Raw genomic sequence first — 19,541 nt, forward strand, 5'->3', positions numbered from 1 at the left:
GCCATATCCGAGCGCAATGGGTGCTCAGATTATCATCCTGTCGTTGGCACCTCTTAGGTCAGATTTAAGGACGTGATCGTGTAGAGTCCGCGTATCTGCATCGAGGGGGATGTCCGTCGCTCGGGCGTTGCCAGCAGCGACATCGGGGTACTTTGCAGGTCCCGATCGGGTATAGTTGACAATATTGCCCTCGACAGCGAGATGAATGTCGCGGGAAGAGCAGGGAGCAGCTACGGGCGTGACGTAGTGTGTGTGGGGGAGGTTTTCGTAGAGGGTCCAAGGGTTCGTAGCGCGGGTGTAGTAAGGAGTCGATTGTGTGCCATGTAGATTGGTATGGCGGAACAGGAGGCTGTGTAATATGTCAAATATTTGGCTTCAAAGCAAAGACAGGATTACTTACAAATGTGAGTACGCTCGGGGGTCTTCTTATTTGTGCAGCTGGGTGATGATACGACGGGCTTTCGAATCCCGGTGGGCTGCTTCGGAAGGAGGTCAGTCAAGATGATGATGACGATTGCTGTTGGCGTACACGTCAGCAGGACAAACATACGGTTGGAACGAAGTGTAACAATAGTTCTATTGGCACTGCAGCCCGGAGCCTCCGTTTCTCATCGAAGCCTTTTTGGTACTGTCGTTGTCCTATAGTGCTGTGAACCAGAGACCCATAGGGAACCGTGTGTTTCGAGTCTCTAAAGCCCCTGGTTTCTTTGTTTTGTTATCGTACTCGACGCGTATGCGAGCGGAAGGAGAATGAGTTGGGCAGGGCCCTCGACCCCGCTAAGGGAGGTAGATAGGTGAAAGAGTCGCTTGTGTAGCCTTGACCGCCTTTCAAGCCCACCTTGTCTGCCGACTGCTCAGAGAGCCAGAAATGGTGATGATGGTCAAGGCGGGAATTATAGCTAAGAGGAAAATTTAATTATGGAGACAAAATTTGGGAGAAGGATGTTGAATCTCGGGGTTCGAGAGGCTGAGGAAAGCCACGTGCCACGGTCGACTCAGTATTGATGTTGTGCACTCTCTCGACGCTCACAAGCGCTGGGTAAACGGGGTCCCAAGTCATGCCGTTGGCCAAGGTTGATGCATTTCTGTATGTGTACCGAAGACGGAAATCTAGACAGAGACTTGAGCGAAGCTCCAAGAAAATCTTGGCCCAAAATTCCAACCGCCAGCAAGAGCTTAGCGGGAAGTGGTGGGTTAGACCCTCTTTGAGATATCGTGACAGAACATGAAAATACGAAATGCTCCCCTGAATCACAAGCCGCCGTGTGCGCTTGTTTGTTGCCCCTCATCTCCAGCCCTTTTCTTATCGTCCGCTTCTGTTCGACTGACATGTTCCACCAGGCACTCATATCTACAGCGAAAGCTATATCGTGAGCCATGGGCCAAGTTAAAGGCTCCTGAAGTATTCAGACGGTCGCTATATCCATGTCAATAGGTGAAAAACACAGAGAGGAAGATCACAAAGGTCAACTGCTGTTTGTGTCAAAAGGATGGATTACTGGAATCTGCCCCCTCCTAGATATGTACACCCTGCGCTGTGTAACTGATGCATCCAAGCTACTCCTCTGTTGCTTAGAACCTTCCATATCCCCAACTAATCTCCATCCGGAAGGGCTCTGACAATCCATGTGTTGGTATACTGTCAACCGGGCGAGTCCACGATTCCCCCCGTTGGATCCAGTGCACATGGACGGTGTAAGGCGGGGAGAGGTCGGTGATTGGCTGGATGTCGATGCCAAACTTGAGAATATCGCCCTTTGTAAGCTCTTTCGAAGTATGCAGAGGCAGTTCTAGAGAGGGATCATAGGTTCCGTGTAGTGAGCCGATGTCTTTGACGAATAGTTTCTGGTCGTTGTGTTAGTATTCAGCGTAAAAATGGTCGGAGTAGAGCATATACCTTGTGGTACCAATCGACCGTGGTTTGGTCTGCTCTCGATCCATGGCGAGGCTGTCCAAGTAGCAATTGTCGGCTTCTGCTCCAAGTTGTTAAATCGCTGGCTCGCTCGCGAGTGGGAGAAACGGCCATTTGAAACCGCCCGAGCACCTTCCACATCCCTCTTCCTACCGTCAATATGAGTTGCGGGTTCGAGCTCTGTTTTCCGGCAAGAAGCGTCTTCAGTGGGCTTGACTTGTCTTTGGCGATGATTGTCTCTCCAATGGATCTCTTCGGCAACGGCATGGCCGTTTGTGCCTTCCGTAAGGTCGACATCCTTCCACGTACTTGCAGTAAGGAAAGAATCCTGGGCTCCGCCCACCAACTTCCTTCCATACCATATTCGGAGGCGAATACGATGGTTCGACTTCGTACTGACCGAAGGTGTTTGCCCTGCTGAGCGTCACCATCGCTTCAAGCCAGGCACATACATCGCAACGCTGACCTCGTACCGGCCGAAAGGCTTTGCCCTGCTGAGCATCGCAATCGCTCCAAGCACATACACTGCTGTATTCTGTAAGATACGGGGCGTTCAATCGCTGTGCTGCTTTTGTACAGCGCACTGGGGCCCCAAAGTCAGCGGAGGCCCCAGAGGCTCTCGATACTTATGCAACCGAGAGCTATGGGTAGCATAAGTATCGAGAGCCGTGAGCTTCACTTCTACGACCATGCCTCCGGCTCCTTCATCCAGCAAGCTGCCGCTGTCACTGCCACCGTCACCGAGGTCGGAAAGTGGGAGTACTACGACCGATTCTAACAAAGCTCGTTCGGCGTCGACTTCAAACTAGTTGAGGTCTTTATTATCGCGATCTCTCAACCTTTAAAGACGAAGGATATTGTCAGTGTTACACATGTAAGTCTGACGTCCTAAAGATCGCTGCAAGGACACGCTGACTGACTGTTCTCTGTGTGCGTACTAGCACCACGCTTCATACGCAGAGACAGATCCATCCAATTCAAACTCCCAAACACATCGCCGACGAAACCGCGAGCCAATTATACGGTGCTGGGCTCCAGACCCAAGCCAGTGTAGACGAGGCCGAAAGAGAAAGGAATGGCCACCTGACACATCGAATAATCACGGGGGCGAGCTTTCCGTGGGAGAAAGTTACTGTTGTGAGTTTCCTTGTTGCACTTACGCCCAAAGCGATTGACATACTGACAGACAGTCTGCCATGGTCAGGCATATGTTGCGAAACAGTCTACAAAGACCACTGCTAGTGGAAAACGCGATGACGGCCAGCAGGCGGCAAAAGAAGTTGAGACGAAGTGGGGCAAGCAGCACGAGCGGCAGAAGCAGCAGAAGCAGTACGGAACAAAAATACGCAGGTTCAACCGAAACGATTGTGGGAGATCTCAACAGACTCTGGAGTTGAAATATTGACGGCAGAGGAGGGGATTCGGAATGTGGTCGGGCCATTGTAAACAAAGTAGGGGTCCTAGCAGTCGTCATACTCATCATCGTCCGCGGTCTCGACGGAGCTCGCGTGCTGATTACAAGGCTTGATGACGCGACGAGGTTTCTCGTGCTGCTGCTGTTGTTGCTGTGCGGTGGGAGAGCGGGCAACTTGGCCAGCAGGGCCAGCAAGCTTGCTGCCCTCGTTCTTGGTATCGACCATCTGTAGAGTCTTCTTCTCTCTCTGCTTGGTATTCTGATCGACAGTCTGGTTACTCTGCCCTTCACTTTCTCGCACATCTACACTCAGCAGAGGAAACATGAGCTCTGCTCACAACGTTCTTCTCGGGCACACATACGCAGTTCAGTGCTACAATTATTCAGTCTTGCACCAACCGAAAGATCCAACATCGCTGACGTCGGGTGGACACCAACGACCGACGTCACCCGGCCAAGATGGGAGAGCTCGCCGACTTCCTCGTCGAACACGACCAAAACTTCCGCAAGTCCGTGCCTCACTCTCTTCCCCCCCCCCCCCCTCCCCCCCCCCCCCCCCCCCCCACCTCCCCCACCGCCCACCCCACCCCCCCCCCCCCCACCCCCACCCACCCACCCCCCCCCCCCCCCCCGCCCCTCCCCCCCCCCCCCCCTCCCCCCCCCCCCCCCCCCCCCCCCTCCACTCATTACCTCGTCTTCCAAGCTTTGAGCTCAATTGTATACTAACGCCCTTGCCTGCGCAGAGCCCATTTGCCCGCCCTCTACTCCGACTTCCGCCCCCAACAGACCATCAATCCAGACAGCTTCCAAGCCAACTGTTGAATTCTAGGCAGTCGGCAGAATAGGTGGATCTAGGAGGCATTCTGGGCCATGCAAACGGCCCTTCCACTGACTTACCATCTTTGGAGAAATCCTTCGCCCACTTCTTCCTCCTTCCGCTTCCATACGCAGCAATAAACCGCCATGTTATTGCCCTTCGTAACAATCTTGGATGTGTATACCAACACTAATATCGGCGCCTGGCGCCATGACCTCGTCCGCGCAGCATGGGAAGGCCGAATCGCCTCGCAGCTCTCAGCGGCGAATGTCCTGGTCATCAACGTCGACGACCAGAGAAGGATCAGATGGAGCAGCAGGAGCCTGCGAGTGAGCAATGCGTTGCGGTTCTCACTGAGCAGAACCAGCAAGATACCAAAGAAGGCAGCTACAGCGATCAGAACCAGAAATGCCAGGACTCATGTAAGATGGTGGCACCATCTAAGTCTGTCATTGCCGGCGTGCTCGCATCACTCCCGATGAACGATGTTGTAAAGATGCTCCCGTACAGCCCATCCTCCAGCTTACCCGCCTGTCCTGCAAAAGGAACCCGTCGCTGTGCGTATAAAGAGACTTTCACCTTGGGCACACCTCATGGCACGCAAGCCCTTGTATCGTGAAGTGTCTGGGCCCTCTCTCGACACGCAGCCATCCGCTGGCACTTTGTGGCATCACGGCTTTCAAGAGGTTCCATTGGAATGAAGAGACACAAATTCCACCCCGTCGGCGTCTTATGGCGGACCAAGGCTTTCTGGGAGGATAGGCACTTGAATCAAAGGTGGTGGTAATGGCGGTGGCAACGCAGACAGCCGTCAGTTCCGTGATTGCTTCCGTTCTCGTGTACTTGCTTGCAGCAGATCTAGCCCCAAAAGCAGAACTGTTGATCCGACCAATTTCTCGCAGCAGGAGCTGCAACAGTTTCGGACGGGTTGTCTCGAGGGGAGAGAAAGAAGGCCAGGGAAGCGGGTGGAAATGGTCAGGTATCGTCATCACGTGGATGACGAATGTCCGTGTCACTCAGGTTTTGAGAGCAAGCCTCACTTCTGTCCTTTGTCCGGTTGAATCTCACTGGTCATGTGCACACCGCCCCCTAGGTGGTCCTTACCTCAGTAAGGTAGACGGCAAGTAAGGTAGATAGCCTCAGTGTGGCTTCAACTTATGAGGTGATTACACATGGAAAGCACGCCGCAACGAGCAGGGCAAGTAAACACCGTAGTGGGCAGGCGCCGTACCTACTTGAAACCCAGGCAATTTCTCCTAGGTAGAAACTAAATGGCAATGGGAAAGTGCAGTTCCATTGGCAGTGGGTAGTTGCCTTTGGAAGCGAGCAAGTTCAATGGCAGGAATCTACGGTAGGCCCGCATAAAATGTACCCACTTGAACTGGCACCGGGCACCCTCTGGGCAACTGTCTACTCTCAACTGCGCTTCCGACTGCGCTTTCAGTTCCCCACCCTCGATCAGGCTAGGTACTTCCTTCCACCTGTGATCATCCGGGCACGTACTCCCCCGCTGGGCATCTTCCAATGAGATAACGCATCAGAGCTTGCCTCCGAGAGCCGCCAGCTGTGGCCCACGACATCATCCAATAAGCCAGAAGGGAAGGAGTCTCGGACATGTCCTTCCATCTCAGAGTGTCGGATTGGAGGTCCAATTCGATCCCGAGTGACCATTCAACTTACGGTTGGAATCTCTCTTTTAAATCACTACACAGAATCAATCAATCTCTCCGTCGTGGCTGGAATTCGACGCCTTGAGCTGGGGAGAGCTCATTCTCCGGCAAATGACGTTTGACATGATGAAGCTCTGGGAGGGAGATGGGACAGCCACTTCTGCCAAGAACATGGCTCTTGAACTTCTCGGTGTAATGAGTGCTGCAGTCTCCAAGCTTCGCTCACACGTTCGTAAGGTCACTTATTCCATGGATGGAAGCGATTCCAACGAGTTATCGCGGTACCTGTCTGAGCCTGAAGGTGATCCCCCCCTCTTCATCTTATATCTTGACGGGTCAGTTCAGCTAACCAGCCCACGAAAGGTAATTTCATTACGACCATTCCGCAATCATCTACTAGTCCGTCGCTCAAGATGTTCGCAACATTACTCACGTGCTGAACTACGACTACCCCAACAACTCGGATAACTATATCCATCTCGTATGCTCGTTCTTTGGTCTTGCGGCCCGCTGCTTAGGTTGCTCGATGTCTTCTGGAATCATCGTACGGTGTGTTAACATGCGCGACGCCCGTATCTGGTACCTCCCATCTTTGGATTGCCTTTATACGAATGATCTCCTGACTTAAAGGCAGACGTAGTACGGATGTTGTGGTTAACCCATAGTAACACTCGGAACGAACAATACACGGCTCGTCTGGAGCCTGCAATGCTCACTCGTCATGCCTCCATCAAGGCGACAAATCAAGTATCAGGGGTGGCATTCCCAAGGCATAGCACCCCTGGTTGTAATATTCCGAGCCTCATTTACAACACATCTTCTTTTCTCCTCTATCTTCGGCCTACGAGCAGCACAGCGCGACGTTTCCATCCCAGCACGTAATAGTGGTGTCGACTGCGCTGTAGAAAAGCAGCGCAGCCTCATGTCGCCATCTTCTACGTCACAGAAGATGTTGAGGAGGCTGTTAGAGGTACCTTGAGTGCTGCGTGGAACTTCATGCAAAGGCATGCTGTGCCTAGCATTCTCATCTCAAACGACGAGGTCTACCACCAACTTACTGCAATGTGGGACGACAGGATCAACCAGCACGCTATGAACATCTGCGTGGAGTCTTCAGGATGACAAGGGGATATCGAAGCAAGAAAGAGCAGCTCAAATGTATGTACAGTGCAGGGAGTACAGGTCGAAGCAGGGGCAAATTTTGGTAGTTCATCTCTTTGACTCAAACAGCATTTGGCCTATGTGAGCTTCCTCTGTGTCGTACGCCTACTTACAGGAGGAGTCGCTTAACCGCTCAGTCCTTCTCTTAAGCTCTCAATCAATCTGGCCTCAATCGAACGTCCCGCATCGTACAGATCAGAACGTCGTGACCTCCCAACGGGCCTTGCAGGCAATTACGTCTCGGCCGGTGGCGGCTCCTAACATTTGGACAAGTATGGAATAGGTCACGCTCGATCTCCTCCCGCAAGTGAGGGTCATTGATGGTCGAGTGGACAATGCTTCGGAGGCTTTGGTACCGGAAGTTCGGGGGGCATGGGTGTGGAAGATCAATGTTGATGAGGTTCTATACACGACGCGGAGCTTGAAGCGGGCATGGAGTGGTGTCAGTTCTGGCACAGCGTACGACAAGACTGTGTCGAAATGTTCTTTGTCAAATAGAAAGAAGGTTAGCAGCGGGAACAAGGATGAGGATGACGATGATGATAATGACCAAGAGGATAGCGACGACGATGGGACGGACGATGAGGACGCGGAAGACGATGATGGCACTAATCAGAAAGGGGAAGGAAGGCAAAAAGGAATGGCAGTGGAGGGAAGTCTGGGCTACTGAAGGTTGTGGATAATGACAAGGACACGGCAGCTATGAGGCTAGAGAACTCGGCATCGTAGGTGTTTATCAATATACCACCGACGCCTCAGCATTCAATTGTCCGGCTGCCGTGACTGCCGGGGTGGGCCTGATTCTCGCCCTGAAGCGTTGGTGGGTGCTTTGGCTGCCTAGTCGGTCGGTCGTTTGTATGGAAAAGCGAGCTGATGCCAAGCGTGGCGGCCAACCTTGTGAACTTGAGGTGGCTCATTGGGTTTTGAGAGCACGGCGTACACTGCACACGAATCAGCAAGGAGCCCAATGCGAGGAATGATCTTGTAGTTTGGTTGCTGTCTGGGTACGGCGAGAAATTGTCGAATTCTGGCACTAGTGATACAGTCTGACAATGTCATGAAATGCGAGGCGAGGCGGGATGGCGTCGAAATAGACCGGATAATTGGGACAACGGTGCCTGGAAGAGCTACAACTGATGAACAGGGCATTAGCCTGGGCGGCAGCAAAGAATTCAGGCATCTCCGAGGAAGAGATGGAGGCCTCACCACCTCCGATGGGAATGGGGGAAATCCGGAATCAATTGCTTGGAGGACTGTGTACGGGAGCCTGGCTTTGGGAGGGTAAGTCGCGACGGCTTGTGGAGATGACAGACTCTGAAAATTGATATCATTGATTATGTGTCGGGAAGAGTGGGCGATCCCTGCTTGCTTCTGGTCAGTATCTGAGTTCAATGTGCGCAGGATGGGTTTGGTCAGAGAAGTCCTATCTCGCAATTTGAAGTCGGCAAATAACTCGAGGCAAGCTCGAAGAAGCAAGTCTGTAGAAGAACCTGGTGTCTTGGATACACCTAAGGAGGAATTTACAGTGTCTCGGCTGTACGTTAGTCGATACCAAAAATGCATCGGCTCTCGATCATGGCCCAAGCCACCCGGGTCTTGTCTTCATCCTGCATTCATACCAAGGCAATTTCTACAGTCCATCATCGCCGTCAACATCGCTTTTTCGAATACCTTGACTGACCTAGTGCAGTGCATGGTCGACAAGCAAGCTGCTGGAGAGAAGCCAACGCGTAGCCGGCCAGACATTTTTCGCCCAGAACGTTCCTCGACCTAGCCGAGAAGGCCAAGGAAAAACCCCGCCAAGGCTGCCAACGTCACTGATGCCAATGTCGATGCCCGACTTGCCATCTGACGTTGCCTCATATGGTCCTGCTCGGTTTCTCTTGGATCAATGCATGCCAAGTGCGCACATTTGGCGCGCGTCTACCTTACCTACCTTGGGTAGGTACATAGATAACGGAGATGCGATACTGCAGTGGCGCTACCTAGGTAGGAGTCAGTCCAGGCCGTCAGAATGGGCCACGTCAAGTTTGGCGCGTGATGTGTGGTCCTGAGGCTGCCGCCTTGGACCCGGGCAGAACCTCGGGAGCACCTTCTCATGGGCACTTCAATCGCGCCTGACGCTTGCGAGGTTGGGATAAGGTACGCGCTAATTGAACAAGGTTCGGGGGCTGGTCGACTACCCTATCCTGCCCGAGGTGGAGTGTGCCCTGGCACCTGGTAGGTACCCATTGGAAAATGTGCCAACTGGGGCAGTTTCATGGTTGGCGCCGTGCTACGCCTCTCAGAATCTAGTGGAAGTCACCGAGGTAATACCAGAGACACCATGGTCTTGGATTCTGGGCAGTCGGAAGAAAACGTGGACCTGGAAGGCGGTCTGAGGTGGGCCACACAAACGTCCCTTCCACTTACATACTGGATACTCCTGCAGGACCACGTCAAGACGAATCGTGGGCTTTGCCTACTTCTTCCTTCTTCCACTCCCATACACAGCAAGAAACACCACTTTGTTAACCCTTCGTGCCAATCAAACGGCTGCCGTGCTGATATAGATATCGACACATAGAGTGGGTACGTCTGACATCTGAAAGTTGACTTCAGATTTGGATTCTCCCTGCTCAATGGGGCCATCTGCCCTTTTGCACTTTGCACTTCATGTTTCCTTCAGTCACGTCCTTCAATATGCATTTGTACACACATGTTTGTTATTGACAACAGGTGTCAAATATTAGTACCATTCTCCCTCGTCCCAAGAGGCTGCCTCACCGAGCGCCCAACAGCGCATTCCCCTTCTCGCGTGGTTGTCGTTCCCAGATCCAGGCGTTGCCTGTCACATCTCCTCCCGTTCATATATATCCCTCATGGACCAAAATGCATCATCATCACGATGACAGACATGGTTTTCAGGTAGGTCAGCAGCCTCCCATTTTCTCATGACAGCATCTGACAGCCTTCCAAAGAAAAACCAAATACCCCTGAATTAGTCCTGTTCAAAGAGGCATCACCCAAAAAAAGCATGATGCAGCAGCGGAGACTTGTCGAGGACAGCGTCGAGGACAGCAACGAGGACGGCGACGAGGATTCCAACGAGAATGCCAACGAGGATGCAAACGAGGACACTAACGACGACGCTCCTGTTGCCCATACTACCCAACTCAATTTGCCCCTCGTATTCTTACCACCGATTGGCCGCGAGCTTCACTCTATCTGTTTCCACTCTCCTGACGCCTTCACCTTCGTCTGCGTCTGAATTCCAGCAATATTAACAATGTCCCCCTCGACAATAATGACGATGATAATGATGGGATTCTTTCGGAGGGCAGCAGCAAGCTTTCCGGCGCCTATGTCGATACTAGCCCCAATCATAACTCTCTCGTCATGGCCACCTGCGACGCTATCGTTGTTGCATCTTTCGACACGTCTTCGGGCGCATCTGCTTCGCGCTGTGTTTTGCCCGCCGCTCTCATTCTTGTCATAATTTCTGCTCCGCGATCGTTCTCAAGTTCCCCACCTCTATACGATACTCCAGACCATTCGACACTTCCACAAAAGCAGGGATAGCAGAAATCGTCTTTCGTAATCTTGTGGATATTGTTCAACCCTATGCAAAGTTCGTTCGGCTTCTCGACAAGCTAAACAAAACGACCCTCGATGCCATCTAGCGCGACCTCTCTGAGCTCTGCCTCGCCGGCGTGGGCCTAAGCCATTGAGCCCGCATCATGTTACCGAGTCGTGCACCTTCTCGAGAATGCCAACGCCCGATTATCGCAAATGTCGCGAATTTTCGTCGGCATTTTCTCGCAAAAGGTGTCCGCAATCCCGTCTGTTCTGAATGCAACACTTCTTCCCATGGCCCCCGCCGTTGACCGGCGCCAGGAATAGTATCAGATGACACATCCCGAGGGCGAAAGCGAAGACGGCGACAGTTGGAACCAGATAGTCGAGGGTATTTTCCATCCCGTCATCTCGCAAGTACCAAACCGGTGGGACGACCACAACTCCGTCGCTACACCATCACGCACAACCACGGAGTCCCTGCTGGAGGTACGCAGTCTGGAAGACGGTGTGAGTTCAATGTTCAAGCCAGCTATGTTCCATGAAGATCTGAATATCTTGTAAGTGATGCTTATTTCACTACATTGACTGTTTGCGTCAGAGACTGACCGCAAAATTCGCTCGGCGCTAGCTTTGCCCAAGACGTACTCTGAGCCCTCGACCGACTTTTTGACCTCCTCGTTTCACGTCGCCATACCCAGTTCACTTCATGCAAAAAGAAGCCGTCATTCCGTCTTCATCCAAAACAACGGCCCAACCCACGGATACTATTCTTACCCCACCTTGCCGACCTAATCTTGCTTACCTTACTTATTAATATCCCTATTATAGGGTAGTTAGTTCGAACCGTAGGTTAATAAAAAGATTAATTAAATTATATAAATATTTATATAGTAAGTATAAAAAGGAGGTTCTAACTATAAGTTAAGTTAGCTATAATAATTATAAATAGGGCCTCTAATTAGCCCCTATATAGTCGGCTATATACCGTAGTTAAATTAAATTTCTAATCTAATACTAATTTTCTTTCTTTTTTATTAATTTAATTATTATAGTTAGAAATATAATTTAACCTCGGGCCCGTTTACTAAGTTATCTTTTTTTTTTTTTTTTTTTATATAACCTATCCCTCTATTTATATAATAACTTTTTTATTATTTATAAATTACTTTAATCCCTTATTTAGTACTACTTTTATAAAAATATTTACGAAGTTATTTTTATTATTAATCTAATAGATCTCGAGTATTTCGCGCTTTTTATATAATTACCTAAGGGCTATAATATTAATTATAAGCCTCTTTTTTTTTATTATTTTTAATTTAATAAAGTATTTATATAGCGAGTAAGAATTAGTATTAATAACCGTTAAAATAAGTAAAAAGCTAAGTTAATTAGTAATTTTTTTAGTATTATTAAAATTATATATAAGAGGTTAACGTTATTAATTATACTATAAACCTCTAATATTAGTACGCTTCTCATTATTCGCTTATTTTTAGTTAATAAGTAGTAAATTATATTATTATATATAATAAATTCGCTCTTATTTATACTTTCGTTAGCTAGGATAATAATATACTTTAATTATAAAATAAGGTTATTATTATTTATAAATAACTTATTAATAAAAACGTAAAGCTTATTAATTATAAAATTAATTAGGTAATAAACGAGGCCTTAATTAAGATTTATTTATTATTATTTAAGTTACTTATTAAGTATTTTAATATTTTATTTAGTTAGATTTATAACTTATACTACTTTAGCATAGTTAAAAATTACTTCGGGCTAATAAATATTTATAATATATACTCTTTATATAAGCTTAGTTTTATATTACTTTTTAATATTAGCTATATTTAAATTAACGAGGTTAATCTTTTTATTTTACCCTTTTTATTAAAAAATAATAGTTTTTTTTTTTAATTATAAGAATCTTATTATTAAATATTAGGGGGTTATTTATTATAAGGACCTTTTTTAGTTTTGTTATAAAGCCCGCTTTTTAGAGCTCCTTATTTTTTTTTTTATAAAGTTAATATTAAATAGGTTTAATATATTATTAGTTTATATTCTAATAATCCTAAATTAGTTATTTTTATACTTAAAGATTAATAAGTACGGGTCGTACGTAGAGGTAACTATTAATAGTTAATTAATATAGAAATCGTAATAAGTAACTTATTAATAAGTACTCGATTTTACGAGCTTATATAGTAACTTAAGTATTTTAATAATCGTACTTTTTAAGTACTTACTAGCTATTTTTTTTAGTAAATGGGCTAGGATTTCTTTTAGAAGCCCTATAACTAATTAGGTATAGGCCTAGGTAATATTATAGTTCTAAATCTTATATTCCTTTGTTTATAATAATATTATTAATATTATTATTAATCGTTAATTATAGCGCTATATAATAAGTAATTATATAAGTAGTATCGCTTTTTTAATATTATTATACCCCTAAATTATATATCTAAATTTCTTATATAGCTAGGGTATTCTTTTTTTTTTAATTTTACGAACTATTTACGATTTAAATATACGAAGGTTTATATATTTTTTAAAGTTATAGAGGATAAATCGATAGACCCCTCGATTATAAAGAGTATTTATTTTAATAAGATCTAATCCTTTATACGGCTTTTTAGTAATTATAATTACGTCTTTTTTACGTAATTTAATTACTAATTTACAATTAGCTTTTCTTTTTTATTATATAAAAAGTATTAATTACCTCGTTATTAATAATAAATTATTACGTTAGGGCTTATTATCGTAGTTTTTTATAATATCTTATTAATAGGATTAGTACCCTTTTAATATATTTTTTTTTTCGTTATTTATTAATACTATTACGATAGTTTCGTTAAGGATAATGTTTTATACTTTTATTATAGGTTATATAGTTTCCCTTAGTTCTTTTTTTTTTATAAGTTAGAAATTACCTCGTTAAGATTTATATAATACGGTTTAATTATTATAATTAATATTTTAAGTAGCTAATTACGATTTTTTATAACTACATAAGAGCGCTTATTAACGGAAATTAACTTATATAGCCCAGCTTATTATTAAGTAATTTTATATTATATTTGTATATTCGAATTTAATAGTATATTTAAATTACCTCTTATATTAGGCCTATTATACGTAATAATTACCTTATTAACTTATTTTTTTATATTTACTTTATATAGTACTTATATTATTTTTTTAATTACTCGGGCTCGTTAATTTATATTTAGTAATAATAGCGAGGCTAAGGTCGTTCTTAAATATATTTTAAATATTAATAGTTTTAGTATAAGCCCGTTAGGCCCTATAATATTATTATAATATTTAAGTACTATTTAAAAGTATTCGTTATTAATAAAATTAGGATTTTCCTTTTTAATAATTTTAAACGCCCTTTTTAGTTATTAATATACTCTTTTAACTTTTTTAATACTATAATACGCTTTAATAAGTACGACTTTTAGTTATATATTATAAGCTATTATATTTTTTCTAAATTTTACTAACTTAAAACTAATACTAGCGTCGGTTTTAATACTATTTAATAATCTCTAATATATATTAATCTATCCCTTTTATAAAGCTACTTATATTATTTTTATTTATAGATCCTAAAAGAATTACCCTATTTAAAAAAATATAGTTACGTTAATTATATATAAGACTAGCCGACTATTTAAATAGAAAATATTAATAACAATTTTTTAATTAAAATTAAGCTTATTATATAATTTAAATTTAAATCTGCGTGGGCTTTATATATTTATTTAGTATTAATAATATACTTTTATTAACTACTTTAGCGCCCCTATTTTAATATTATTATTACTTAATTATTTTAAAAGGTTATATAGTTTTATAACTAATAGGTACTTAAATCTCTAATATAATTATCTAAGCTTATTTTTTATTAAATAATTAATTAATTTTAAGTCGTTAATAAGCTTTATAAACGTATACCCCTATCGTTATTTAACTATTTTAAAATACTTATTACTAAAGATTTTATTTCTTATATTATTAAATATAATACTTAGTTAATTTATATTTTTTAAGTATAAGAGAAATAGGGTATTAATAAGTAAAATATAAAAGGTTATCGTTCCGAAGTACGTTTTTATTTTTGCTATACTTAGGGTAACGATTTTTTTACTTAGGCCGAAGCTAATTTTTATAATACTCATTATTAACGTATTAAGTATTATTAGTACGATTTTTTATAGCGCTTAGAATTACCCTTTTCCTTTTATTAATTATTATAATATTTTAGTATTTAGGATAATCTTATAGAAATTATTTAGGCCGTACCTTTTACTCGTATAAAATACTTATACGAGCTTAGTATTTAAATAATTTAAGTAGTTTAAAAAGGACCCCTCTAATTACCCCTAGATTTACTTAGTATTTTATTTCTTTTTTTTAAATATTAAAAGAAATAGCGTTTTTTTTTTAAACGTTAAAAAAATAAACTTTGGCCTTATTAGAATTACTTTTTTAACTATTTTTATATTTATTATCTAAGGGACCTTTTTTTACTATTTATAAATAAAAGCTTATTTATTAAGAGCTTTTATTACCCTTTATTTATTTAGCTTTATATATCCTCTAAAAACTAACGGAATAAAAAAAGAGTAGTTAATATTATTAATTTTATTATAATTTAATTCGTTAGTATAGGAGGTAAGATCTTTTTTATTTTCAAAATTTTTTATAGGGGGTAGATATTTTAAGCTATTATTTTAGCTATTATTACTAAGTTCTATACTCTTAAATTTATTTTTATATATAACGAGGAATTAGTTAAACCGACGAGGGCTAGTTTTATTATTTATTATTCTTAACTTTTTATACTATTTATATAATTTAATACGCTTTTTTTTTAAAATAGTTATTTAATTAATATTTATTTTTTTTATAAATATAATATTATTTTTTTTATTACTTTATTTACGAGTTAAATCTCGGCCTATTTAATAAATTTAGGCCTCTTTACTAGCGATTACTATATCTAGCTTCTTTTTTTTTATTATATATTTAATTAACTTAATATTATTAATAAGGGCCATCGTATACTTAGAAATAGGTTTAGTATAATATTTTTATTTTAATATTAAAGTTAGATCTTAGCCTTAAATAGAGCGTTTCGTAGTCTTTAAGTACTTAATATAAGGTTATTTTTATTTTTAATATATACTAAATTATAATATAAAAATATTTGATTTTTTACTTATTAATTCCCTTATTTAGCTAGGTTTTTACTAGTTTATTAATTTAATTAATAAGCTTTTTAAAGATTTTTATTTATAATTTACTTTTTATTATTTTAGTTATAGATATAAAAAAAAACGCTTATAGTTTAAATAAGAGCTCTAGGTTCTTATTATAGGTTTTAAAGCAGCTTTAAATTATATTAATAATATTAAAAAAGTCGTTTTAATTAAGATTACGTATTACTTCGTAGTAATAATTAAAAGCTTTATTTATAAATATAATATTAATTATTAAATAATATTAGTATTCCCTAATCCCGACCTTTTTATAATAGTTATAAAATATTATTAGGGTTTTTTATAAGACCTTATACTTCCCCCTAAAATATAATTTCTTTTTTAAAAAGATCTTTTTAAAGTCCGTAAATTACTTCGTATTTATTATTATATTTTTAGTATTTATATACGATCCTTACGTAGCTACGTATTATTAATAACTTCGGGTCGTTTATTTTTTTTTATTAACTAATTAGTGCCGAATTTCGTATTAATAATAATAACGAGCTATAAATTAAAATAAGTAGAATTATTAATTATTATATTTTTAGTATTATATTTTATTTTTATATATCCTTTTATAACAATAAATTGTTATTAGTAATTATAAGGAGGAAATTTACGTTATTTACCCTTTTTTTAAATTCATTAAAGTAATTATATGCCCTATTAACTTATACTTAGTTTTATAGTATAAATTCTTTTTTTATAATTATTATTATTAGGATTTTATATAGTTCTTATGATTATAATTACGCTAGTAATACCCCTTACCCATAAAAGAATTTATTAACTATTTTTATAATTTTTAAGCTTATACTTACGAACTATTTATCTAGCTAGTAATTAAGGTTATTTATAATCTTATAAAATAAGAATTATTCTTATAGCCCCTTTTTTTTATAAACCTTAGTTAAATAGATTAATACTACGTTAATTTATTTATTATTAAATTAATCTGCGATTTTATATATTTACGTCCCCTAATAGTCTAGGTTAATATTTATTTACTTATAAGGGATTAGGATTTTATTTAAGATCGGGTTTTATCCTCTTTTTTTTTACTCTAACTTACTAAGGGTCGTACTCTAGTTTATACTTATATTAATAATTATTAATATATTTAATCTTAATAAGGATATATTTAATTTACGTATTAGTTATAATAAATCCGTATTTTTATTACTTAACGAATTTATTAAAGTCTAAGAAATTCCCGCTTTTTTTTATTATCTCGCTACTACTCTTATTTTTACTATTTTTAATAATTACTACTACCCTTTTAAATTACTAATTATTATACTTATTAAGATCCTCTTTTTTATTTAATATAAAAAAATGGGTTTTAATAGTTCTTTTTTTTAATAATAATAATAAACGTTTATATTACTATAGGATAATATAATCATTAATTTTAAAATCTTTATTAATTACCGATTTTTATTATTTTATATATTTCTAGCTTCTTAAGCCTCGTGCTTTTTATAATTTCTAAATAGCTTTTTTTTTTAACTTATCTCTTTTAGAATAGTATTTTATAAAAATAGTTAAAAATAAATACTAAGTAGCTCGTAAAGGAGCTATATAGGCTATTAAGTATAGTTAACGAAGTTAAGCCCTCTTTTTTATAAAATCGTAGACTTTAAAGATTTATTAAAAATACTTACTTATTACTTATACATAATAGGGTTAGATATTTTAGAAATCTCAGTTTTTATAGTATCTTAGTACCCTATTTTATATTTTTAAAGTAGTTTTTTTTATAACTTAATTACGATTAAGTAATTATTATTTACTAATAATTCCTTTTATTATTTAGTTAATTTTTTAAAATTAATAATTTTATACTAAGAGCTAGTATAAAAAGAAGCTTTTTAATAACCTTTTAAAAAAAAAAAAAATTTTTTTTAAATCTTCGTTTTTTTAGCTTTTTCTTAGGCTAATAATAACTTTATTAAGACGTCGTAGGACTACTTTAAGGTAGCTACTTTTTTTTTAAATTAATTTTTAAAATTTATAATACTCTTAACTTAATATTATTAAGATTTCTAAATCCCCTCTTTTTTTATTAAACCGTCCTTTATATTATATTTTTAAAAAATATTTAGAGGGTAGTTAAGGGAGTTATAAAGAGGTTATTTAGATTATAAATTTAAAGTCGTATTTATAAAATCCTTATAATAATAGACTTTTTTATATATTATAAATCTCTTAGCTTAATAACTTTTATACGCTTTTTATTATACTAATTAAGAATATTTACGTTTAGAGATCCCTTTTTTAAATTATATAGTACTTTTTTATATTATATTATTAAGCTTACTTATTATATTAATTAATTATGTAAGTAGTTACTACGTAAGTATTTTCTTTTACTAATTTAACTAGTTAATTTTTAATTATAAGCTAGTTATAAAAAAGTTATTTAGTAAAAAAAACTACTTAAAATAATAATAAAAGTTTAGTTATTTAAGTAATTTTATTAATTAACGTAGTTTAATATAATAAACGTCGACTTTTTATAAATAGTAAAGGGCTATAATTACTCGATTTTATATAATATTTAAGAATTACTCCTTTTTTTATCTATTTTTATAAAGTTAATTAGTACGAATTTCTTATTTTATATAGTATTAAAAGGTCGTTTTTTTTACGTAGCGAGATACTTTACTAATTTATAATAATAGAATTTAATTATTAATTAGTATTAGTATTTTTATTATAAAATAATTAGTTTAAATTATAAATTAACGAAAAGATTAATTAAATTATATAAATATTTACGTAGTAAGTATAAAAAGGAGGTTCTAACTATAGGTTAGGCTAGTTACGATAATTATAAATAGGGCCCCTAATTGGCCCCTGCGCAGTTGGCTGTATGCTGCGGTCGAATTGGACTTCTAATCTGACATTACCTGACTATTAACTCTGTACTTTATCATCTCTAGACTTCGAACCCGGGTTTCCTTGTCTTCCATTCCGCAATCCTTCCGCGAGCTCAAAGTGTTGATCTTTAACTCCCATCTCCACAAGGTCCAGTACGCATGCTTGAGACCTTTGACGCCTTGTTGACAGGGCTTTCGAATCTAGTCGGCGAGTTGACTAGCGACCTCAAAGTCGGGAGTGTCGACAAGAGGAAGAGGCGAAGACACGCAAGGCTTTTGGAGGAGTCTAATGCTGCCTAAAAGGCTGTGGAAGAGGCCACGAGGCCGGGACACAAGAGGCCACTGGAACGGAGAAGGTAGCATGAGCCTCAACAGGCACGATGCCTTTGTTGGAAATTGGTCAACATTTTGACTATCAACTGCTCGAAGGCGTTGGTACATGCGTCTTAGTCTTTCTCAGCCTTTGTCTCTCTCTGTGTTTCTGACCTATTCACAGGCGAACATGAGGGAGACGGAAGGGGAAAGTACGCAGACATGCTTTGACGCCACCTAGCAGTCAAGAGGCGAGGTTTACTTGGCTGGTGGCATGAAATCGGATTTGAAGCGATTAAGTCACTCGCTTCTACTTCGGATGGCTGCCAGGAAGGCCTAGATTCCGCAAGATGACGCTATGCCTCTTGCTGAGTAGGCAGCAGGGAAGTGAAGATGAGTGTTTTGAAGTCATCGCACAGCTAACCAACCAACTGGTAAAGGTCAAACACTGTCCTCCTCCAACTCCTCGTCGCGCTCTCCAACGACCCTCGGCTCTTCCCTCAGCCCCCGACATTGGCTCCGTCAAC

General features: G+C 39.9%; 4 protein-coding genes across 4 annotated transcripts; 2 read left to right on the forward strand and 2 right to left on the reverse strand.

Annotated features, from left to right (window-relative positions):
* Positions 1-24: 24 nt before the first annotated feature.
* CABS01_11746 (uncharacterized protein) lies at positions 25-548 on the reverse strand (the record flags this gene model as incomplete). Its single annotated transcript, XM_060545100.1, has 2 exons — positions 25-230; positions 401-548. 2 exons carry the CDS (start codon positions 546-548, stop codon positions 25-27), a joined length of 354 nt encoding a protein of 117 aa, XP_060397217.1.
* A 2,007-nt stretch (positions 549-2,555) lies between these two features.
* On the forward strand, positions 2,556-3,317 carry CABS01_11747 (VID27 cytoplasmic protein; the record flags this gene model as incomplete). Its single annotated transcript, XM_060545101.1, has 3 exons — positions 2,556-2,665; positions 2,854-3,049; positions 3,117-3,317. 3 exons carry the CDS (start codon positions 2,556-2,558, stop codon positions 3,315-3,317), a joined length of 507 nt encoding a protein of 168 aa, XP_060397218.1.
* A 55-nt stretch (positions 3,318-3,372) lies between these two features.
* On the reverse strand, positions 3,373-3,651 carry CABS01_11748 (uncharacterized protein; the record flags this gene model as incomplete). Its single annotated transcript, XM_060545102.1, has 1 exon — positions 3,373-3,651. One exon carries the CDS (start codon positions 3,649-3,651, stop codon positions 3,373-3,375), a length of 279 nt encoding a protein of 92 aa, XP_060397219.1.
* A 6,339-nt stretch (positions 3,652-9,990) lies between these two features.
* On the forward strand, positions 9,991-10,224 carry CABS01_11749 (uncharacterized protein; the record flags this gene model as incomplete). Its single annotated transcript, XM_060545103.1, has 1 exon — positions 9,991-10,224. The coding sequence occupies one exon, from the start codon at positions 9,991-9,993 to the stop codon at positions 10,222-10,224; it is 234 nt and encodes a 77-aa protein (XP_060397220.1).
* Positions 10,225-19,541: the final 9,317 nt, after the last annotated feature.

The sequence above is a fragment of the Colletotrichum abscissum genome (assembly GCF_030869225.1).
Source record: "Colletotrichum abscissum strain IMI 504890 chromosome Unknown Scaffold_33.1, whole genome shotgun sequence".
Taxonomy (NCBI): domain Eukaryota; kingdom Fungi; phylum Ascomycota; class Sordariomycetes; order Glomerellales; family Glomerellaceae; genus Colletotrichum; species Colletotrichum abscissum.